Below are 24,447 nucleotides of genomic sequence, written 5' to 3' on the forward strand. Positions count from 1 at the left end.
TTTTTGAGGTTTTGTGTGACTGTTAGTTTGTTCTCAGGGTTGTGGGGGAGGGAGGTTGGTGGTCATTGACTGGAATTAAATAAAACTTGATGCGTTTGACAGAAAGCCACTGTTAGAAATTATCAAGTGCTAGCCTGCACCATATTTCTTGTCTTCTTGTTTCTTTATTATTGTTAGTCAACCTTGAAAGGCAGAAGCCATCTACCAACTTCAGTTATCTTCGACTGGCGATTCTGAGGCCGGTCGCTGCGTTCCCAAATCTTTGGAGGTCACCAGATTTCACGTGTTTATAATAGTGTTGGCAAACAGGATGTTTACAATAAGCATTTTCTCAAGAGAGAAGAAACATCCAAATGAAACCCGTAACCGACCCTTTTCGTTCGCTTCTATCCAGTACAGAGTTTACGTTTTCCTTTTCTTTGACGGACCCGTTAGCCTATCGTCCCTCGTCAAATGACTTGAAAGGCGGTTCCCAACCAGTCCGCCCGCGGGGAGTGGCGGGACTTGTAGTGTAGCCTCCAACTCAGCCCTTACGGGCAGCGTCGTCTGAAGAACTACATCTCCCGGCGGCGCTCCGCTGTTTCGGATGAAAAAGCTTTTCGGGAGAAGCAAAAGGCAACGGCGGCAGATGTTCAAGACGGCGGAGGAGAAGGACGTGGTGCATCTCGAGGAGAGCTGTTGAGCGGGCGACGCTGTTTGCCTCTCCCCCCCGTTCCCCCAGCCGTCGGCTGCGGGAGGCCGGTGACTTGCCGGCGCCGTTGGAAGAGGCGGGGCTTTGCACAAGCAGCAGTCCCTTGTACAAGGCAGCCGTTGCACTCCCGGATCCTCCTGTCGGTGCAAGGAAGCTGGGAGAGTGGGCATAGCTGGCAGGTGGGTGGAAGCAGGTTTATGGCTTCGATGCGTGCGTGTGATTTGAATAGCAGGAGTCTGTGCAACCCACACGTCTGCGGGTGGGAATGGGAAAGGCGTGGGAGCGGTTGTGCAAACGGGGGGGGGGGGGTGCCCAAGCTTGTGCAACGCTCCTGCCCCCTACCCCCAATCTGGGGCCAGGATACTTAATGGGTGGGGTGGTGGTGGGTGAATTGGGCTTGGCCAAAAAATAAACAAACCCGGGTGCCCCGCGGGAGCTGGGCTTCAGAGGTGGAGCCGAGCTGTTCTGGGCAAGGAAGAGCTTCCTGGCTTTGCTTCAGGTATCCTGGGGGCAGATGATCCCAGGGTCCCCTTGTTGTGAGCTCCGGAGCGTTGTGCAGAAATGTGGCAGAGTTAAAAGGCAAACAAGAGGCCTGAGAATTGACTTTGCCCCCAAGAAACAGGTCCCTAAGCGTGACCTACGGGAATTGTACGTCCTGCAAAAGGTAATGGTTTGGGCCAGGCTTAAGTCACCTCCCAATATATTGTATAATCGCGTCCCATTATCCCCAGCCAGCATGGGATGACCTAGTGCTGCGGATCTGAAAAGTTACTAAACTGGAAAGGTTTTGTTGACTGTAAACTGGGGTGTGAAGTTTGGTTCTTGAAGTGGTCATTCTTCCATAAAATTTATTTGGGGAGGATACTGTGGCCTGCAGGATTCCCTTTTATTTAAAAAAAATAGTTACTCAGTTCCATTTCTATAGCTGTCCATCTCAACCAGGGAAAATAACTCATAATAACTTCAAAATGAAACCTGATAATAGAAACCACTTTCAGCTTTGCCACCATCCATGGTGGGAATCTTTTATTTTTCCATGATAATTTTTAGAAAAAAATAAGCTCAACATTGTCTAGTACTTCCCTTCATTACTCCAAACCACTTATCAGAAAATCCTTTTTACCCAATGTAGGTGATAAGGTCAATTTAAATATCCCTGTTGTGATGGGGATAGTGGGTTCATGTGTTGTTAACTCCCCATTTATTCAATTTTGGGTTATTTACCTAGTTTTGGAAAGCACTGATAGAATTGTGGTCTCAGAAATGGGACTTGTAAGATGACCTCTTTGGAGTATGGAAGAAAATATTAGAATGTCTATATTTTTATCTCATACTCTGCCAATATTTAATGTGTGGCTATAGATATGTACAAGTATGTTTTATAATGTACATATTTTAGCACATATGCATAATTTATAAATAAAAGCTAAGATACATATGTGCAGAGCACTGCCCCAAGTTTTTTTTTTAAAGCTAAAAGTCCATAAACAAAAAATTTAGAGACTCCTGGTGTGGAAGGATTTATATTTCCTCCAGTTATATGATGTATTTACTTGCAGCAGGATAGAAGGACTAGATATTTAAACTTATGATTTCTGCTAGCTCATCTGGAAAAAATTGAACCAGTGGAATGTCATGGGGAATGGCTTTCTGAGAACTAAAAGCCTAGAGATATTTTTCGTTAAAAAAAAACACCACTAGTGGGACTTGCTCCATTAATTTAAAGTGAGGAAGCACCCAATGATGGTCAAGCTTGCAAGATTTATTTGCTCTTAGTGAGATCTACCCAGCATTAGTTGGTGCTTTATTCAGGAATTCAGGATCAGTACAGTATGAGAACCAATTGTAGCAGTGTAATAATCCCAGATACACTCCTGATGAATCTACTGATATTCTCTACGTAGTGAAGTTTTTACCTGGTTCTTAAAACATAACAAATCCATGATATAATTTGCTTGGCCTTGGCGTTGGCCTTTCATATTATGAGAACTGAGCTAATACAGCTTTGAATGGTAGTTTGTAACTCAGAGTTTCTCAACCGCGGCAACATGTGGACTTAAATTCCCAAAATTCCACAGCCAGCCATGCTAAAGTTCCAAGGCTAAGAAACACTGACCATGTATCAATGGTCAAGGCAATTATACTTTTTTCAGCAAACCATGGCTTAATTATGGTTTAGCTATGGCTATTTAGGTAATTGCGGGTCAGGAAGTGTTTTTGTTTAATCTGCTGTAATATTCATGGATGAGAGGGTATTTTTGTGCATATCTGTACATTTTTGTGCATCTTTTTATGGGACTATCAAGAGATTTAGACTGCTAGAAATTTTTCATGCTTAAAAAAATATTTGCTGAAAATACATCCAGGAGCTTTCATTAAAAGAAGAGGCTAATGATATATTTTATTTTTTTTATTAATTATCTTTGCTGCCTAAGAAAATCAGCTCAGTAGCTATAGATGTTTATCAGCATAAAAATGTATTAAAATAACAATAACACAACATTTTATTAGAAAAAAATGTTTTATTAAATTAAAATGGCAACAAATCAGAACTTCTCAGCTGTGGCTATGTGCCAAGAAGATCATGAGTTGCTAATGCACATTTTTATTTTTATTTTATACAGCTTTGCTTGAAGGAAGGAAGTGAAGTCAGGAAATAGCAAATCTAAAATGATAATAAGCTGCCAGGGTGATAATAGAGCATTGTGAATTGAATATGAAACTTACAGTATGCCATTTGGTGAGGGATACAACTTAATTATCTACGGTAAATAGCCTAAATATTGACGTAGAATGGTATGTAGCCATCTCAAATTTAATGCAATCGTGAAAGGCTTTTATTTATTTATTCATTCATTCATTCAGTGGCATTTGTAGGGAGTTACTCTGTCAAACCTGGTTCTTCCAGGAAATTTCCAGGCTTGGCTTGCTGATAATTTCAGTTTCATAGAGTGGATTAGCCATTCTTGTCCTGCTACAAACCAGCAGGGAGCATTTTAATCAAGGAACAGAAGTAGCAAGCAAACAACAACAGAAATTGGGGGTGGGGGGTGGGGGAATGACCATTCTTATATTCTTGATTTTAAGGAAAAGTGGATATGGTTAAAGTACAGTGGCACAGTGGTTAGAGTGCAGTACTGCAGGCTGCCAGCAGTTTGAATCTCACCAGGCTCAAGGTTGACTCAGCCTTCCATCCTTCCGAGGTGGGTAAAATGAGGACCCAGATTGTTGGGGGAAATAGGCGGATTCTGTAAACCGCTTAGAGAGGGCTGTAAAGCACTGTGAAGCGTTATATAATTCTAAGTGCTATTGCTATTGCCAGTGGTCTTAGAAACCAGGGGACTGTATAAAAGATGATTCGGTGATTTTGCACCAGTCACTCTCTCTCTCTACCCAATCCACCTCACAGAATTGGCTGTGGGGGAAAAAGAGGAAAGAGCATTATGTGTAAAACTCTGTTGACTTATTTATAAACTAATAAAGGTGGGATTAAAATCAAATCAATGAACTCCAAGAGCTATGATAAGTAGTGTTAGAGGAAAAAGCTGAGACGAATAACTCATTATTTTTTGAGAGTGGAGAGGCACTGCCTTTTAAAAAAGGAGATATGAAAATTGAATTGTAAATAAGTTGAAAAAAAGCAGAAGCAGCAAGCAATTTATGCACAGTAACTGTAGGGAAGACCTAAAAATTAAAAAAAAAAAAACCTGATAGGAGATGGAAATTAGTAACCAAGGAAAAGTTACCCAGAATTGTGGGTTTATTCCCAGAATCACTATAATGTGATATAGTGCAGGGGTCTCCAACCTTGGCAACTTTAAGCCTGGCGGACTTCAACTCCCAGAATTCCCAACAAAGCTGGCTGGGGAATTCTGGGAATTGAAGTCCGCCAAGCTTAACGTTGCCAAGGTTGGAGACCCCTGATATAGTGTGATATAATATTCAAAGTGAGCTAAGATTAATGAAGAAAATTAGAAAAAACAAAAGAGCCTGTTTGGATAGGTTCAGAATAAAAGAGAAGTGTATCAGCTACTCAGAGAAAATGATAAAATGTTAGGTGGTAGCAAATAAAAGGTGGAACTAATCAATATCCTTTTGCACCTAATTTCATTTAAGAAAATGCACATTCTACTAAGCATTTCTGAAGAACAGTCTAAACATGATTCAGTTTCATAGAAATGTGGTCTACAAATATCTATTTTCCTTGAATGAATTAAAAATTTACCGAAGTAATAGGATCTAAGTGCACTGGAGAGGTTTGCTGAAGATCTAGCCCAGTGGTGGTCAACCTGGTCCCTACCGCCCTAGTGGGCGTTCCAGCTTTCATGGTGGGCGGTAGGGGTTTGCTGTAACTCTGCTTTATAAATTTTATAAAGTAAAGTTACTTCCCTACTTTATAAATCACCCACATTACTGTGGAACCTGTGGGCGGTCAGAAAATTTTACTACTAACAGAGATACAAAAGTGGGCGGTAGGTATAAAAAGGTTGACTACCCCTGATCTAGCCAAAGGTTTTTGTATTATCTTTGAGAAATTATGGAATGCTGGAGGGAAGTAAATATTGTCCCTTCCTTCAGGAAGATGCATGCAGGATCAGGGAATTATGAATCTATCAGTCTGGTATCAACAGCAAATAATATTTGTTTGTGTTTTTATAATAATTGTATTAAACATTACAATTAAAACGCAATACAAATAGAAACTGAAAAAATAATTAAAAGAAGTGCAAAGGAGGAAAAACAGACAAGAGAAATAAGAATATATAAAAAAGGAAATGCATAAAAATTATTTCCCTCTTCATCACAATAAGTATAAGCAATTTAGTAAATGATCACTTTTTATTAAAATAAGACAAATTATATTTTCTTCCCATATCTCACCTCTTAAATATATAAAGAAATTTAAAACTTTGTTATTCACTCCTGATCAGCAAACACCCATTAAGTATTACCAGAGATAACATCTATTTTAAACTTGATAAACCAACTTTGTATTCCTTCCTTTTACTTTTAACAATCTTGATCTTTATTCCCTTCAAATATTGTCATAGAACTTGATTTCTTTTCATTTTCTCCTCCTTAGAAAATGTTTGAAAACTTAGTCCCTTACTATATCCAGTACAGGAAAGTTATTCAGGTCACTCTCTTGGTTTGTTATTTATATGTTCTTTTTAATTATTAAGATATCAGTTGGTTTCTTTTGTATGACCAATGTAGCATCTTTTTCCACATCATTCTTGTAGCCTGCCCTTTTAAGATCCACTTTCAAATCAATCTTGTCCAATAAAATTTGTTTCTCTTCCATACTTTCTTTTAGAGACAGTCTATCCATAAGGATAGGTACTTTTAGAATGGACATTTGGGTCCATTGTTCACAAATAACCTTCAGTTTATGCATTACAGGTGGTTCTTGATTTATGACCACAGTTGAGCCCAAAATTTCTGTTGTTAAGCAAGAGAGTTAAGTGAACTCTCTTTGCAACCTTTCTTGCCACCGTTGTAATAGGGAATATGAGTGGAGGGTCTTCAGAAAGTACAAAACTGCCAGAGTTAACAGCTAGCTTAACCGCAGAAGTAAATAGAATATCAGGAAAGTACCTGCAATTCACAAGAACTCATAGCATAAACACCAGAAGAGACTTCAGAATGAGGAACAGAAGCATTTGAGATGCAAAATAGCTGCTCTTCTCGCCTGGTGTGCTGGCCAGCTGGTCTTCATGGGCGCCAGAGCGCCTGAAAAAGACCTGAAAAACAGCCAAAACCGGCCCAAAAACAGGCACACACACACCAGCCAGCTGGTCTTTGGGTTTCAGGTGCTCCAGCGCGCATGAATACCAGCTGACTGGCATGCGCAGATGCACTGGCCAGCTGGTCTTCGGGTTTCCAGCGCTCTGGCGTGCACACATGCACGGACTTGCACGTGCGTTCTGGTTTGGGCACTTGGTGCCAAAAAGGTTTGCCATCACTGATCTAGGAGATGACCTTGGTTCTCACGAGAAAGTTCAATGTTGTGTCTAGTAATACATTCCAACCTCCTCCCCCACCTCCTATTTAGTGTGGCAACAATGAACCAGGGAAACAGCCTCTAGCAGGTCCAGTTCAGCGTTGACACACCTGATGTACCAAAAAATATGTGTTTGTCGAAGAAGAAAAAAGTGGGTCACAGTAGGAAGCAAAGCAAAATTTTAGTTGACACGTCTTTCATACATAATTTGCTAATTACCGTATTTTTCGGAGTATAAGACGCACCAGAATATAAGACGCACTAAGGTTTTGAAGGGGCAATTTTTAAAAAAAATAGGTAGGTAGATAGAGGGATAGACAGGGAGAGAAAGAGAGAGAAGTACAGTAGGTAGGTAGGGAGAGAGAGAATAGGTAGGTAGGTAGGGATATATATAGAGAGAGAGAAAAGAGAGAGAGAGTGTAGGTAGGTAAAGGGATAGAGAGAGAAATAGAAAGAGAGAAATACAGTAGATAGGGAGACAGAGAGAGTAGGTAGGTAGGTAGGTAGGTAGAGGGATAGAGAGAGAGAAATAGAGAGAAATACAGTAGATAGGTAGATGTTTCTGCTGGCACAGCCCTTGATCAATGTAATTCTCATCAATCAGTTAAAGAGCTTTCCAAAAGGAAAAAAGTTTTTGCACTCTGCAAACCTCCCAAAAATGGCCTGTTTTTCATGAAAACAGGCTCGTTTTGTTTTTCAAAAAAGGCATGAATACCCCGGGGGTGGGGGGCTTGCAGAGTGCTCCTGGGGGTAGGGGGGCCAAAAAGGAGCAAATACCGGCCCGTTTTTTTGTGAAAACGGGCCATTTTTTTGTCAAAAAAATTCCATGCATAGCCTTATGGAGGCTTATAGAGTGCTGCTGGGGGCTGGGGGGGCAAAAAACAGCCCATTTTTTGCTCATTTCTGCCCTCCCCAGCCCCCAGGAGCTCTCTGAAAGCCTCCATAAGGGTATGCACAGCGATTTTGGTGAAGGGGCAGGGCTTTGGGAGGCAAAAAATGCTGTATTCGATGTATAAGACGCACCCAGATTTTCAGCCTCCTTTGAAGAAAAAAGGTACGTCTTTGCTCTGAAAAATACGGTATACTGCACATGTGATATATGATGTAATAAGTTTAGGGAGGGTCTCAGGAAACACGTAGGAGGCGGTCAGAAAAGACTGTAACCTCATAGCACCTCAGCCAATGGGGAACCAGGAAGGACGTGGCAGCCAGGAATTGTTTGAGTTGAAACTTTGGTGAGAACCAAACTATGACAGCTTGTCCCGGCTTATTGCAATAAATGAAACAAAAAGATCTTCACTGTGTCTTGGCTGGTTATTAGCCAGGCAAATTTGCCACTGGTTGCAAAGGAAAGTAGCCAACAGCCCATAATAGCCTTTAAGTTTAAGTGAATCTCTTAAGTTAGTAACACAGTTGTTAAGTGAACGTGGTTAACTTTGCTGGTCAGAAGGTCGCAAAATATGATTACTTAACCTCTGGACAATGCAACCGTCATAAATATGTGTCCATAACCAATTTCATTGTATTTAAGTACAATGACAATAAAGATTATACTTTTACATTGCCAAGTGTCTAAATCTTGATCGCATATTTTTTTAAGAGATTCAAAGCAGCATTTTCCCACAGGAAGGATTATTCTCATTATTTTCAAAATCTTATTTCAAACCCATCTTGGACCCTTTATTTCACGGTTAACCTTCCAAAATCAGTGTTCTAAAATCTCTCTTTTGCTGTTTAATTTTTTTTTAATTAAAGTCCTTAACCTTGCACTTAAAACTTCTTTTACAAAGGATTGAAGGAAGCTCGCCTGATGCTCGCCTGTCTTTGCAAAGGTTCCCTATAGCTAAAAATCAATTTGGAAGCAATTTCCGACAGTCATTAAGAAATGAAGCTTGGCGAACATTATGTCCTGAAGTGAAGTCAGTTCACAGTTTTATCTTTAAAGGCCACAAAATGTTTGCTGCATATTTGTGGTGCTGCAGAGACAAAACTCAGTGTATAACCTAAACATAATGAGTTCTCATAGACATTAGAATAACTGTTGCGTTTCTAATTAAATAAACCCTTAGTGAACGAACAGGATAAACCGGAAGGAGGCAAATTTAAATATTCTAAGCTCTAGTTCAGATTTTTCCTTCTTTAACTTGATGTCCTCCAGATGTGTTGGAATTCCTGACCAATGGTCCCAGTGGACAGAAAATTCTGGGAAGTGAAGTCCCAACAGTTGTCCGATTGGTGAGGCTGGACTTGAGTCTCTTAGATTCCATTTCACAGGCAAGGAATAATGTTGGTATTTCTTCCTTTTATACATATTTGGATTTTTTTCTAAATGTATACTTAAAACTGGTTGCTAGACTAGATGCTCTGGAAGACCAACCGCTCTTAGAGTTTCTGAATATAGGATTTGGTTTTCTTTCTTAAAGCAGCACTGATTTTCTGAATCTGATTTTCTGAATCTTCCTTCTGCTGCCCCTCCTTCCGACAGATTTGGCGGCTGCTGAGAGGAGACACTTGCCTCTTTGTATTCTCTTGAGATTTTTTTTTTAAAGAAGGCCTTCTTAGAATTGGCACAAGGGGTCTTCTGTCCATTTGCTGAAGGGAGGACTTGTTGCCCCTTCCATAGAACAAGGCCTACGTTATGCAGATTGTGTATCCCTTGGCTAAAGCTAGTGTTAGAGCAAAGTGCTGTAAGTTTTGCAATAATAATCAGATCATAATGGCTGATATATTCTCCAGACACAAGTAATTAAGCACTTGCGGCTTTTTCTGTGCTAATACAGATGTTAACATCTCTCTCAGATTATTAGATGATAGATAGATGATAGATAGATAGATAGATAGATAGATAGATAGATAGATAGATAGATAGATAGATTAGGTAGATTAGGTAGGTAGGTAAGTAGGCAGGCAGGCAGGCAGGCAGGCAGGCAGACAGATGATAGATAGATAGATAGATAGATAGATAGATAGATAGATAGATAGATAGATAGATAGATAGATAGATAGATAATAGCATATTTCACTTGCACTTTTAAAAAAACCAAGCAATAGATGATTCTCTGCCCCAAAGAGATTGCAATGTGTAATTTTACCAAGGAGAGACGCAACCTAGAACTAGAGAAATTTCCTAATGGTGAGAGCAAGCAACCAATGGAATAGGTTGCCAGGAAGGTGAACTTCTAGTTTCCAGTGCACACATGCACACCAGCCGCCTGGTCTTCCAGTTTCTGGTGCACATGTTTGGCCGGAGCACATACATGCACTGGAAGCTTGAAGAGCAGCCACCCGTTGTACATGCAAGAGCTGGGAAGATGGTCTTCTGGTTTCCGGTGCAGGCATGCACACCGGCCACCTGGTTTTCTGGTTTCTGGCACGCATGTGCATGCAAAGACCACCTGGCCGGCACGCGTGCACATGCCAGAAACCAGAAGATCATCTTTCCGGTACGCTCATGCACACCAGGTGGCTGCTCTTTCAGTTTGCAGAGCTCCCGTGTGCATGAAGACCGAACAGCTGGCTGGCGCGCGGAAACCTGGAAGAGCAACGGCCGATGGCTCGTGTGCACGGAGAGATGGCTCTACATGTCACTTCTGGCAGGTGTGCCACTTTGGCACACGTGCCATAGGTTCACCATCACAGATATAGGGCCTCCTGCTCCAGCAGGGGGTGGAATAGAAGACCTCTGAAATTCAACTTCCAAAACTATTATTCTATGTTCTGTATTCTAACTCAAAAGTCAGAAACTTGTGGTCTGTTTTGAATATTATTTTTCCCATTTTTGGTTTACTTACAAAACTAGAAATGAAGGTATACTTTTTAAATTATTCGTTGGTCTTTCCGTATTTTTCAGAGTATAAGACAAACCTTTTTTCCTCAAAAAAGAGGCTGAAAATCTGGGTGCGTCTTATACATCGAATACAGCATTTTTTTGCCTCCTGAAGCCCCGCCCCCTTCACCAAAATGCCCCTGCATACACTTATGGAGGCTTTCAGAGAGCTGGGGGCTGGGGAGGGCAGAAATGAGCAAAAAACAGGCCGTTTTTTGCCCCAACCCACCCCCACCAGGAGCACTCTGCAAGCCCTCCCAAGGCTATTTATGCCTTTAATTTGAAAAAAACGGGCTCGTTTTACCGAAAAATGTGTCTGTTTTTTGCCCCCACCCGGAGTACTCTGCAAGCCCCCCCCCCCAAGCTATTCATGCCTTTCATTTGAAAAAAATGGGCCTATTTTCCCAAAAAACGGGCTGTTTTGGGGAAGTTTGCAGAGTGCAAAAACTCCCCCCCCCCCTTTCGGAAAGCTCTAGTTAGAGTGATTGATGAGAATTACATTGATCAAGTGCTGTGCCAGCAGAAACAAGTCTTTGGTGCTACAGGTTGTCAGCGATTTCATTCTCCAGCACATTGATAAATACACCTGGAAACATCTACCTACCTACCTACCTACCTACCTACTCTCTCTCTCCCCTACCTACCTACTGTATTTCTCTCTCTCTCTCTCTCTCTCTCTCTCTCTCTCTCTCTCTCTCTCTCTCTCCTCTCCCTCTACCTACCTACCTACCTATCCTCTCTCTCTCTCTACCTACCTACTGTATTTCTCTCTCTCTCCGTCTATGTACCTACCTACTCTCTCTCCCTCCCTCCCTCCCTACTGTATTTCTCTCTATACCTCTACCTACCTACCTATTCTCTGTCTCTCCTCCTACCTATCTACTGTATTTCTCTATCTCTTTTTCTCTCTCTATCCCTTTATCTACCTATCTACCTACCTAACTACTCTCTCTCCCTACCTACCTACTGTATTTCTCTCTCTTTTTCTCCCTCTATCTACCTACCTACTTTTTAAAAAAATTGCCTCTTCAAAACCTCGGTGCGTCTTATACTCCGAAAAATACAGTATTTAAAATATGTTAAATGATTTTCATTTTGTTTTGCAAATGGAGCTACAAGTTATTGAAAATTACAGAATAATGGCATCTCTTTATTTTTGCCTCTTTAGGAGTAACAGGTAAAAAATAGGTTTGTGATTAGAAATAAATGCCAGTATTGTAGAAAAACAGTTAGGTGCTCTAGGCTTTCTTTTCCACTGTACCAAATCAAAACAGAAATAATCATTTTTCAGAAAACAGTCAAGAAAATGCCAGGATTGTAAATAAACATCACAAAAAACATTCCTGAACTTGAAGCATATTGTTGTGGGGAAAATAGGAAGAGGAAGGTGTGGTGAATAAGTTTACCACCTTGAGCTATTTGTAAAAATTATAAAAGTAGGATACAAAAAGAAATTAAAATAAAACAATAATTATTGCAGTATTAGTAATTTCTCCCTTTCATATCTATTCTCCTTTCAGCCTGTAATGGGAGAAGCTTTTATATCATTTCTGTTGTTGGTTTATTTCTACCTTTGGTTTTCTCGTTAACTACATACGTAGAAGATGGATTTCAAAAACAATTTAAAAGCTCTGTTGTTTTTGTAGACATAACCACAGCATACAACACTGTTTGGAGGCTAGGTGTCATCTGTAAATTGCTTTGAGTAACACCTTGCAAGAAAATATTCCGGCTCATTGATAGCATGCTCAGCAATAGGAATTTCTGTGTAATTACGAGAAACAATATTAGTAATGAGAAGATTCTCAACAACAGCCTCCCCAAGGATCAATATTAGCACCATTCTTGTTCAATTTATATATGTATATGTCTTTCTGTCTGTCTCCCTCTCTCTTTCTTTCTCTCTCTTTTCTCTCTCTCTCTCTCTCTTTCTCTCCCTCACTCCCACTCTCCCTCTCTTTCTCTCCCTCTCTCTCTTCCCCCTCCTCTAGCTGACCTACTTTAGGATTGCCATATGCTAAATAAATAAATTCTTCAATTGCCATGAGTATTTCCAAATACAGGACAAGTCCTTTCAAATCTTAATCTTTTGAGGCAAGTCACTGATAAAATAATTATTGCTTCCTGAAACATGTTACTCTAATTTACTTCCTTTTGAGGCAGCAATGTATAGGAACCAGAAAACTAGAATAGCCTTACTAAAGCTTGATGTAGACATTAAGCACCCCACCCCACCCCAAACTTTACAAACCCCCAATTCTGTCCACGTGTGCAATGGGACCCCTGCCATATCCTACTGCAGTCCTTGAGCTTCTCCAGATAAGGCTGTTATCTGCAAGTAGTGAAAATAGTGTGCAAAGTTGTTCACGGAAGGAACAACATTTAAATAGGGTGCAGAAGTCATGTGGCTTGAAAATAAATCTTCTGTGGTTTCTGCAGGAGTTGGGATATCTGGGCTGTCAGTGAAGGAGATAGACTTGGTCCAGCGATGGCCAATTGCTGACTCATCCAGAGGTCTTAACAAACTGAACCCTTTGTCCTCCTTTTTTATCAGTGCTGAATCTGTGGGAAATGAAGGCCTTAATCTCTCTTTGGACTACTTGATTTGATTTGATTTGATTTATTGCATTTCTATGCCGCCCTATTCCCAGAGGGACTCAGGGCGGCTCACAAACCAAAGTAAAGGGGGGGGAATACAAACAGGAGGAAAAACAACGAACAAACAACTACAACAGTTTAAAAAAACACTCAACAACCACACAATTCGAGCGGGGGCGGGGAACTCGTCAGCCCCAGGCCTGTCGGAACAGCCAGGTTTTAAGGGCTTTGCGGAAAGCCTGAAGGGTGGTGAGGGTCCGAATCTCCACGGGGACCTCGTTCCAGAGGGCCGGAGCAGCCACAGAGAAGGCCCTCCTCCGGGTGGTAGCCAATTGGCATTGGCCAGTAGATGGGATTCGGAGGAGGCCTAATCTGTGGGATCTAATAGGTCTGTTGGAGGTAATTGGCAGCAGGCGGTCTCTTAACATTTCTTTTCCTCTGTTTTAGACCCAGCTCTTCATGATTTAACACTTTCTGACAAGACACTTAAAGAAGGAATGGCAGGTAAAGTGCAACTGAAACAGTTCAAAGTTTCTCTCTCGAAGCTAAAATTGACTTGGATGACAGCTGTTTCTCCAATCCCTGTTGAGCTGTATGAATACCGCATTTCTCCAAAATAAAAACCCGACCCATCTTGAAAAGAAGCCCTATCATGTTTTTGAGCGCATGCGATCAAATTAAGCCCCACCCACAAAATTAGCCCTAATTAATACCCCGCCCACCCTGGACTGCAGGAGGTGCACACAGGTAAAAAATAAGCTAGGGTAGGCATTGGGGGGGTAGTGTAGCTGCCCTACTTACCAGGCCTCGCACAACCTGACAGCTGCCTCGCCTTCTTCTGCGGCTCCTTGCCGCTCCTTGCCCGCATCGTCCCAGCCTCCGTTTCACCTTCAGATGCCTGCCAAAAGGATCCGGAGCTCTGTTATTGGCTGCAGATGCATTCCGGCAGGCATCTAAAGGCGAAACAGAGGCCGGGGCGATGCATGCGAGTGGCAACAAGGGGCCGCAGAAGAAGTGGGCCAGCAGCAGGCTCCTGCTGGGCGCGGCTGTCGGTGCCACCGCCACAAGGTGAGTCAATAATTAGAATCCTCCAAAAAGAAGGCCTAGCTGTTTTTTCGGGGGGTGGTGGTGTCAATGCCCGGTCTTCTTTTTGGAGAAACACAATATACATCTTTCCGTTAAAAATGTCTCTACAAAGCTACTTTGTTCATGACTGCATTGCCTAAAAGTCGTAACATAATCTTGCTTAGATTACAATTTCTTGCATTCCTGATGTATGTTCGGCTGTTTCTTCTGACTTCTTTTATTTGTGTTCCTCAGTAACTCTATAGGCTTGTTCAGGAGTGAAATCTACTTACATTTGCTACCAGTTTGCAAATGTGAGCACATGTGCCACCTCCGCACATGCGCAGGACCTTCCGCACATGTGCAGAGTGTCAAAAATGGACGTGATGACGTCCAGGCGGGTGGGATGAGCCTGCTACCGAGCCAGTGGTGGGATTCAAACATTTTTACTACCGGTTCTGTGGGTGTGACTTGGTGGGTGTGGCATGGCCTGGTGGGCGTGGCAGGGGAAGGATACTGTAAAATCTCCCTTCCCTGCCCACTCCAGGGGAAGGTTACTACAAAATCCCCATTTCCTCCTGATCACCTGGGATTCGGGAGGCAGAGAGTAAATGCAGCCAGTCAGAGGTGGTATTTATGGGTTCTCTTAACTACTCAAAATTTCCACTTCCGGTTCTCCAGAACTGGTCAGAACCTGCTGAATACCACCTCTGTACCAAGTGCGTCTGCAAAGGTATAGCGAGGTAGTGGGGGAATCCGCTGTGCCACATGATTTAGATTAGCTAAAAAGCAGGAAATGATGCGTTACAGCTGATCGTTGGAAATACTGGTTTACCTAAACCAGTAACATTTTTTTACTACTGGTTTGGGTGAACCGGTTCAAACCGATAGCATTTCACCCCTGGGCTTGTTTGAGTATTTATTATCTTCAGACCGATTTACTGTTCTGATGACTAAAGTCGCCATTCCCTCTGTTAACTTAGCTGATTTTTTTATTATCTTTATAGAGAAAGAGAACAATTTCCCCCCACTTCCTAAATTTATCCCGCTGAAGCCGTGCTTCTACCAGAACTTCGCCGATGAAATCCCAATTGATTACCAGACACTGGTGAGAAGGATCTATCGCTTGTGGATATGTAAGTTCTTCAGCTGTATTGGAAACCTTGTTCATAGTGACAGGGGAAGGAGGTTAAAAATGCGACTCGGGATTTTTCTGAGTTTAATCTGGTGATTATTTATCCTTATCTTCAGGTTTCAGGTTTGTTTTTAAATAGCAAAGATACCCAGTCCTTATGGATATAGAGTGGAAAGCTAACACAAAACGTGGTGAAAAATTTCCATCTAGACCAGGGGTGTCAAACTCGAGGCCTGCAGTGCCAGATGCGGCCCTCAGGGTGCTTAGATCTGGCCCACAAGCCCGTCCTGGAGACAATGAAGGACCACTCATGGTGCATCTGCCAGCGAAAAGGAGGGCCACACGGAGGCCTCCTGGGCTCCGTTTCTGGCTAAGACAGCCTCATGCAGCCCTCTGCCAGTGAAAACAGAGCTCGGGAGGGCCACAGGCAGGCCTCAAGCTCCATTTTCACTGGCAGAGGGCTGCGGGAGGCTGTCATGGCTGGAAACGGAGCCCAGGATGCCTGCCTATGGCCCTCCTGAGCTCTGTTTTCACTGGCAGAGGGCTACAGGAGGCTGCCGTGGCTGGAAACGGAGCCTCGATAAGTGACGTCAAGCTGGCTATGCCCCCACCTCCCAAGGTCAAACACAACCCTGATTCAGCCCTCAATGAAATTTGAGTTTAACACCCATTTAATACAAATGGCAAAATTCATGAGAAGTCTGATTTGCCATTTATGAATTCATGATTCATGAGAAGATAGTTTGCCAAGAGCCAAGAGGTGTATGTAACCAATCTGGCAAAATATGTGCAGAACATGAGACTTTTGACAAAGATCATAATGCATGAATCATCCTGCAGATTTCATAGCCCCAAAAGCTGGAAAGATTAGATCAGTCTTTTCTTATCGAGCCTTTCCAGAGATATTGATACTGCTACTTCCCAAATGTGTCTGGCTAGCAAGAGGTTGTAAAAGGCAGGATCAGACTAATAAGTGTTAACTGACTGATTATACACCATCTAGGCAATGCCACCTCTCAGCACCTCACGTTAGATAGATTTCCTCCAGGATAATCTGTCTCTGACCTGGCTCCTTGGGCACCCCTCAGTACCATAATGAAATCCCTCCGCTTTGCTGTTGGCTGCCGTGTTCCTCCACCTTCCTCAGCATTACGGACGTCTTGCCTAATTTTTCCAATGAAGAGTTAGAAGAAGTGATTTATTGATGACTCATCAGGCAGATGTCCTCCAATCTTTTCTAGGAACTAAGTGAATCAACAGGAGACGGTGGTTTCCTTCCTTCCTTCATGCAGGGTTTCCCACAAATGTTGTGGTTGCCAGCCAAAGTCTATTTCTGGAAAGAAGATTAGCTTGAATGTATTCCAACAAAGGGGCTACTGCTTAAGAGTTGGTGTTGGTAAAAGGTTGAACTTGGCACGATCACGTCATTTATTTATTTGATTTTTATTCTGACCATCTCCCCTATAAGGCGATTCTGGGCAGCTGATAAATTATAAAACAACTAGAAATTAAAGTATATTAAAATAGTAAAACTATGCAGGTTAAAATTTGAAAACTATGCAAAATCAAAACTTAAGTGATGGACTTGTACCAAGCAATCATACTTGCCGTAGTAGTGCAGTGGTTAGAATGCAGTAAGGTAAAGGTTCCCCTTGCACATACATGCTCGTCGTTCCCGACTCTAGGGGGCGGTGCTCATCTCGTGTTTCAAAGCCAAAAAGCCAGCACTGTCCAAAGACGTCTCCGTAGTCATGTTCCTGGCATGACTAAATGCTGAAGGTGCACAGAACGCTGTTACCTTCCCACCAAAGGTGTTTCCTATTTTTGTACCTGCATTTTTGAACTGCTAGGTTGGCAGAAGCTGGTACAAGTAATGGGAGCTCACTCCGTTATGCGGCACTAGGGATTTGAACCGCCGACCTTTCAATCAACAAGCTCAGCATCTTAGCCACTGAGTCACCGTGTCCCTTTCTAGAATGCAGAACTGCAGGCTAATTCTGCTGACTGCTGATTGCCAGCAGTTTGGCAGTTGGATTCTCACTGGCTGAAGGTTGTCTCAGCCTTCCATCCTTCCGAGGTTGGTAAAGCGAGTATCCAGATTATTGGGGGCAATAGGCTGACTCTTAGAGAGGGCTGTAAAGCACTATGAAGCGGTATATAAGTCTAAGTGCTATTGCTATACTTGAATCATCAAATTTAAGTTTTGTAGTTTGTAGTTTTATTAGAATTTGTAGGCCGCCCTTTTCCCTGAGGGGACTCAGGGCGGCTCACATAAAACTGGGAAGGGGGGAACACAAACATCAAGATAGAAGACATGTAATAAAATGGTAGGCAACATACATTCATCATTCGGGAGGGGTAACTATCCTTATCCCCAGGCCTGACGGGCGAGCCAGTTCTTCAAGGCTATGCGGAAGGCATAGCCACATAGCCATGTGGCCTTTTCTTACCAGCCTTTTCTCAGCCAAAAAGCAAACATAGGGAAAGGCGAGGCTGGTAGTGCAGGGAATCCAAATTACACTTGCTGCAACTGATAACATACCGTATTTTTCAGAGTATAAGACGCACCGGAGTATAAGACACACCAAAGTTTTGAAGAGGCAATTTTTTTTAAAAAGTAGGTAGGTAGATAGAGGGAGAAAAAGAGAGAGAAATACAGTAGGTAGGTAGGGAGAGAGAGTAGGTAGGTAGGTAGGTAGATAGAGGGAGAGAAAAATACAGTAGGGAGGGAGGGAGGAAGAGGGTAGGTAGAGAGAGAGAGAGAGAGAGAGAGAGAGAAATACAGTAGGTAGGTAGGGGGGAGAGAGAATAGGTAGGTAGGTAGATGTTTCCAGATGTATTTATCCATGTGCTGGAGAAGGAAATTGCTGATAACCTACAGCACCAAAGACTTGTTTCTGCTGGCACAGCACTTGATCAATGTAATTCTCATCAATCACTCTAACTAGAGCTTTCCGAAAAGGGGTGGGGGATTTTTGCACTCTGCAAACTTCCCAAAACAGCCCGTTTTTTGCAAAAACAGGCCCATTTTTTTTCAAATAAAAGGCATGAATAGCCTGGGGGTGGTGGGGGCTTGCAGACAATATTCCCTCTAAGCTGCGCGCATGCGCGGCCGCACACATAACAAGAAAACATAATGTGCACCGATGGTTGAGAGTGTGTTCTTCTGTATATTTGTACACCTAAGAAAATCAGCTCGGTGGCCAAGAAAGCTTATCAACATCAAAATATATTAAAACAGCAAGTACACAGCAATATAAATAGAAAAAAATATTTTACTGTTTTTTTTATAAACCCACATAAGTTAGAGTGCAGCACTGCAGGCTACTTCTGCTGACTGCCAGCTGCCACCAGTTTAGCAGATCGAATCTCACCAGGCTCAAGGTCGACTCAGCCTTCTATCCTTCTGAGGTGGGTAAAATGAGGACCCAGATTGTTGGGGGAAATATGCTGACTCTGTAAATTTTTAAAGAGAGGGCTGTAAAGCACTATGAAGTGGTATACACCATATTTTTTCAGAGTATAAGATGCACCTTTTTCCCTCAAAAAAGAGGCTGAAAATCTGGGTGCGTCTTATAAACTGAATACAGCATTTTTGCCTCCCGAAACCCCGCCCCTTCACCAAAATGACCGTGCATAGCTTTTAGGAGGCTTTCAGAGAGCTGAGGGCTGGGGAGGGCAGAAATGAGCAACAAATGGGCCGTTTTCTCCTCAATTTTGCCCCGCAGCCCCCAGGAGCACTCTATAAGCCTCCCAAAGGCTATCCATGCCCTTTTTTCCCCTCGTTTTTGGCCCCCACCACACACCCCAGGAGCACTCTACAAGCCTCCTAAAGGCTATTCATTACTTGTTCTTCTTCTTCTTCTTTTTTTTTTTGAAAAAAAACAGGCCTGTTTTTGGGAGGTTTGCACAGTGCAAAACCTTTTTTTTATTTGCCTCTTCAAAACCTTGGTGCATCTTATACTCCGGTGCGTCTTATACTCTGAAAAATACACTAAGTTTAAGTGCTATTGCTAAAATGGTAACAAAGCAGATCATCTCAGCTGTAGTTGATTGCCAAGGAAGACATATCCATCCTCTGTCATAAAGATTCTTGTGAGAATTGGACTTCTGGTCCTTGGCTGATTGGCATTATTGCCAAAATATTGTTGAGAGAAGCTTTCCTTAGCACTCCTTCAACCTTCACCCTTTTGTGAGATCCAATTTCTCTACTATGCTTTCAAGCTCCATATTGTACATCATTGCTTTGAAGTGCCTTGGATTTCCCCATTACTTTAAATGTCTCTTTTTTTTTCCCCTTCCATAGTTTACTGCATCACCTTGAGTGTTAACCTCATTGCTTGTCTGGCTTGGTGGATCGGTGGTGGATATGGTTCCAATTTTGGCTTGGCAATTCTTTGGCTTCTCCTCTTCAGCCCCTGTAGTTATGTCTGTTGGTTCCGGCCAGTCTACAAAGCCTTCCGGTAAAATTTCACACTGGTGTTTTTATCTCTTGTCCTTAAATTTCCAAAATCAGAGCTCCAGCTTTGGTGCTGCAGAGAAGAAAGAAGTAGGTTGGAGCACCCTCCTTCATTGTACCCCTAAATCTTAATTGCAATATTTTGCTCAAGGGAGTCGAACACTTTCCACCTGTGGAAGGAACGCAACAATTAAGGCTGTTTAGAGAAAGAAAAAGACACAGGGAGATTAATATATTGATGCACAATAAAGCATGGCTGAGCAGGGATATATTTTATTCCATTTCTTACATTAGAATTAGATGCCACCCAACGGAAATAATTAATAGAATTATTATCCATTTACAGGTAGTCCTTGACTTATGACCACAGTTGAGCCCAACATTTCTGTTGCTAAGTGAGACAGTTAAGTGAATCTTGCCCCATTTTACAACCTTTCTTGCCATAGTTGTTAGGTGAATCACTGTAGTTCTTAGGTTAGTAACCTGATTGTTAAGCGAATCTGGCTTCCCCATTGACTTTGCTTGTCAGAAGCTCACAAAAGGGGATCACATGAACTGTCATAAGTATGAACCAGTTGCCAAGCATCCAAATTTTGATCACATGACCACGGGTAGGCTGCAGTGATTGTAAGTGTGAGAAAAGTCGCAAGTCACTCTTTTAGTCTTGTTGTAACTTTAAACAGTTCAATGAATGGTTGTAAGTCGGTTGTAAGTATTTTCTTGTATACTATTTTTTTAAAATTTAATTTATTTAAATTAACCAATCTCCTTATATTTATTTTGTACAATGACAATAAAGTCTATACTATTTATGTTTCTTCTTCCTCATGCTTCCCCCAGGTCAGACAGCTCTTTTAATTTCATGGCGTTTTTCTTCATTTTTGGAGTCCAGTTTATCCTGACAGCCATCCAGGCAATCGGTTTCGGTGGGTGGGGAACATGGTAAGCAAAGCAACTGATTTTTACATATCTTCCGTTTCCCCTCTCAATTTAGATTTTTTTTTAAAAAAAATTATCCACCTATACAATAGAAAACAGTGGTGTTACAGGATCTGATTAGTTTAATTGTTTCTTAACATTCTTAACACTTTGAATGCAGATTCCATTTGTCCCATTATTAAAGAACCCAGATCTTTAACAAAAAGGCCACTTTTTTCCTAGGATCATGTACAATTTTACAGGAGTTCTGTTATGAATCAGGTAGGGTGAGCTTTATGGACATGAAGATTGCAGTAAAGTTGTTGACAATAATGCTATAACTGTAAATAGCTGCAAATGGGTTGATTCAGTCTTTTATGGATTTGGAGCACTTCTAAAGCCAAGCAAAAGATACTTCTCAACAATTTCATAAATTAGATCAATCAATCAATCAGGAAGAGTCAGTACTGTAAAGTATTATTTCTGCTTCTATGCCCAAACCTGCTCTATGCCACATTACATAATTGTAGATTTGCACTGCTACAGTGCAAATATTTGTGCATATATATAAATAAGAATATATTTGTGCATACATATTTGTGGGTGAAGTTCAAGATGCTGGTCACCATTTTTAAAGCCCTACATTAGGGGTCAGCAATCTGTGGCTCTGGAGCCGCATGTGGCTCTTTTATCCCTCTGCTACGGCTCCCTGTTGCTCAAAATATGCGTTACACCCGCCAATGTGCGACGCCCACTGGAACGTGATTTCTTGAGCTTTTCAACCCCCAGTAGGCCAAACATGGTGAAATCCAAGGAAAGAAAAGTTTCAGAAGAAAACAGAATGTTTACTTCAACTACATATACTAGTTTTGTGGCCGTTCAGCAAATAGTCAGCCATGGGAAGGGTTTTGTTTGTTTTCTTTTCTGTGGGGAACGGGTCCAAATAGCTCTTTGAGTGTTTAAGATTGCCAACCTACATGGGTCAGGGTGTGGACAATTAAGAAACCACCTTTCTTAGATAGTATTTACTTCAGGGGTGTCAAACTCAAGGCCCGGGGGCCAGATCCAGCCTGCGGGGCTGCCCTGGAAATAGCAAAGGACCCATCCCGCAATGCTCTGCCAATGAAAACGGAGCCTATTGCGGCTGAAAATGGAGCTCACAAGGGCTGCGTGCGGCCCTCCCGGGCACTCTTTTCGCTGTCAGAGGGTTGCAGGAGGCCGTTGCAGCTGGAAACGGAGCTCGGAAGCTGTTTTTGCTGGCAGAGCTCTCGGGTCACCAGAGGTCCCCCCGACACAAGTGACATCAGATGACCACGCATGGGCATGCCCCCCCCCCCCCCCGAGCTCAAACATACCCCAGATGCGGCCCTCAATGAAATCTAGTTTGACAACCCTGATCTACTTCGCTGCCCCAGACAACTGTGGAGCACTTATTAAGGGTGCCACCCTCCCACCCAGAGTACAGCTATTGTGGAATAGCTTGGATCCAGAGGCAAGGTTGGCCTCTGTTCCCATGTCCTCTGAAAGCTGATAAAAACCCTGTTTGCTGGATTAGAATTAGTTTGAGGATTAGTTACAGATCCATTAGTGTTTCTTAAGTCAATGTTATCTGTTAAGAAACCTGCAATTTATTGCCGTGCTTACTATATTATTATGTTTTAATGGTTCCTATGGATTGCAGAGGAATAAATTGCCTAAATAAATGTATTCTCATAGAAGCCTACAGTTTCTTCCCAAACCTTAGAATGTTTTAATCCTTCCCAGGACAGCATCCCAGACAAATGAGTGGCCATCTTTTGCTTGAAAGCCTCCAGAGATGGTGCATCCGTGACTCTCAAGAGTTTTAGAGCTTCCACTCTTTACCTCCGGTTCTAGCCTTGGGCACTCTAGAGAATAAATCCACACCTGTTTTGGGTGACTTTCTTTGAAATATTTGAAGACTGCTCTTTAGAAGGCCAGATCCTGAAGATGAAACTCAAATACTTTGGGCCACCTAATGAGAAAGAAGGGCTCACTGGAGAAGAGCCTAATGCTGGGAAAAACTGAGGGCAAAAGAAGAAAGGGACGGCAGAGAATGAGGTGGCTGGATGGAGTCCCCGAAGCAGCTGGTGTGAGCTTAAATGGACTGCAGAGGATGTTAGAGGACAGGAAGGCCAAGAGGAACATTGTCCATGGGGTCGCAATGGGTCAGACACAACTTCGCAACTAACAACAACAATCATATCTCTCTCTAGCATTTTCTTATTTATGTATATCAAATTTATATAGCCACCCATCTCCCCCAAAGGGTACTTAGGGTGGTGCATGACAATAAATGAATCATCCAATATAAAACAAATAAAAAATATTTAGGCTATACATTGCCAGTTCCTTTAAATGTTTTAGCCTGGAGGTTTAGCCTCCAAGCACTTCACAATCTTTGGTGCTGTTCTCTACATTCTTTCGAGTTCTTCAGCATCTTCCTTGCATTGTGATGACCCAAAATGAACTCAGCATTCCAGCCTAACTAGGACAGGATAGAGAGGGCTGATCGCTTTCCATAATTTTAAAATTATGTCTCTGTCAAATAAGCTTTTTTTTTAGCAGCTGCAGCATATTGTAGCTCAGGCTTCAGCCATGAGATCCTTCTCAAATGCTACTGCCAAGCCAGGCTTATACCTGTACACAGGTAGTCCTTGACTTACAACCACATGTAGTTTGAGAAAGTCTCCTCAGGAAAGTCTGTAGAGATTCTCAGTCATCCATCTCCCTTCCATCTTCAAAAGAAAAAACAAGGAAGTCCGGTTGCCTCCTGAAAAAGCCCCTTTGAGACAACCATGGCCTGGATGACTGAGAATCTCTGCAGACTTTTAGCTATGCAATTTGGGGTGGACACCCTTTGAATGGTGTGGGAGTAGGAATGGATTTCCAGAGAAAAATTTTGCAGACTACAAGAACCATTTGCACTACTCGGGTGACTCAAGGACACAGATAAACCTCCAAGGGCTTCAATGACCCTCTAAAAGGATGAAAATGACCAGTTGTCTGCAAGAAATATATGTAAATCCTTCCATTCCCCACTATCCTGTCAGAGATGAAGAAGCTTCTTGGATGAGAAGCAAAATATCTTCAAAAGAAAAAACAAGAAAGTCTAGCTGCCTCCTGAAAAAGCACCTTTGGGGTCTCCTCAGGAAAATTTCAAGATACCTATAGGATGATCTCATCACAGCCACACCAGAAGCAGTTAGATGGGTAGCTTCCTTAAATATCGAATTAGAATATCTCTTCTATTGCAATTCTATGGTGCCATATTTTGGCGATTCTATCATGGCTTTACTGTAATATTTTATCTCATCTATTGTTTTGCCAACACACTTTGCATACATTTATCTGCCAGATGTATGTAATTATTTGTCTTGGCCCAATGTAGCAGAAAAATATTTTCTGAAAATTGCAACCCTCTTTTCTCTTGGTTTCTTTTAGCGGCTGGCTGGTTGCTGTACAATTTATTGGCCAAAATGTTGGGGCTGGTGTGGTCATGCTCTTCCCAGCAGTTATGTTCACCTTGTGCGCTATTGGGATGCTTATATGTCTCATCCGGGTGAGTCGGAGGTTTTTTTAAATTTTGTGGTGCATCCTGTGCCTCTCCAGGAGTGGGGGTGAGGTGCAAAAGAGAGTCACTCTGGAACTCCATTAAGCACAGGCCATCATATGGGCACCATACAATGCTCTCATTCATGGCTGCCCCCTATCCAGCTGATTGGGTGGGCTA

At 42.3% G+C, this 24,447-nt stretch overlaps 1 protein-coding gene across 1 annotated transcript in view; it reads left to right on the forward strand.

Annotated features, from left to right (window-relative positions):
• Positions 1–558: 558 nt before the first annotated feature.
• SCAMP4 (secretory carrier membrane protein 4) overlaps positions 559–24,447 on the forward strand; it is a 28,185-nt gene continuing 4,296 nt past the window's right edge. The window contains exons 1-6 of the mRNA XM_032209040.1: positions 559–870; positions 13,567–13,623; positions 15,192–15,320; positions 19,626–19,782; positions 20,619–20,720; positions 24,159–24,276. Coding sequence (XP_032064931.1) covers positions 13,617–13,623; positions 15,192–15,320; positions 19,626–19,782; positions 20,619–20,720; positions 24,159–24,276 — 513 coding nt within the window. The 5' untranslated portion in view covers positions 559–870; positions 13,567–13,616. The remainder of the gene's footprint in view (positions 871–13,566; positions 13,624–15,191; positions 15,321–19,625; positions 19,783–20,618; positions 20,721–24,158; positions 24,277–24,447) is intronic.

This window comes from Thamnophis elegans, chromosome 1 (assembly GCF_009769535.1).
Source record: "Thamnophis elegans isolate rThaEle1 chromosome 1, rThaEle1.pri, whole genome shotgun sequence".
Taxonomy (NCBI): domain Eukaryota; kingdom Metazoa; phylum Chordata; class Lepidosauria; order Squamata; family Colubridae; genus Thamnophis; species Thamnophis elegans.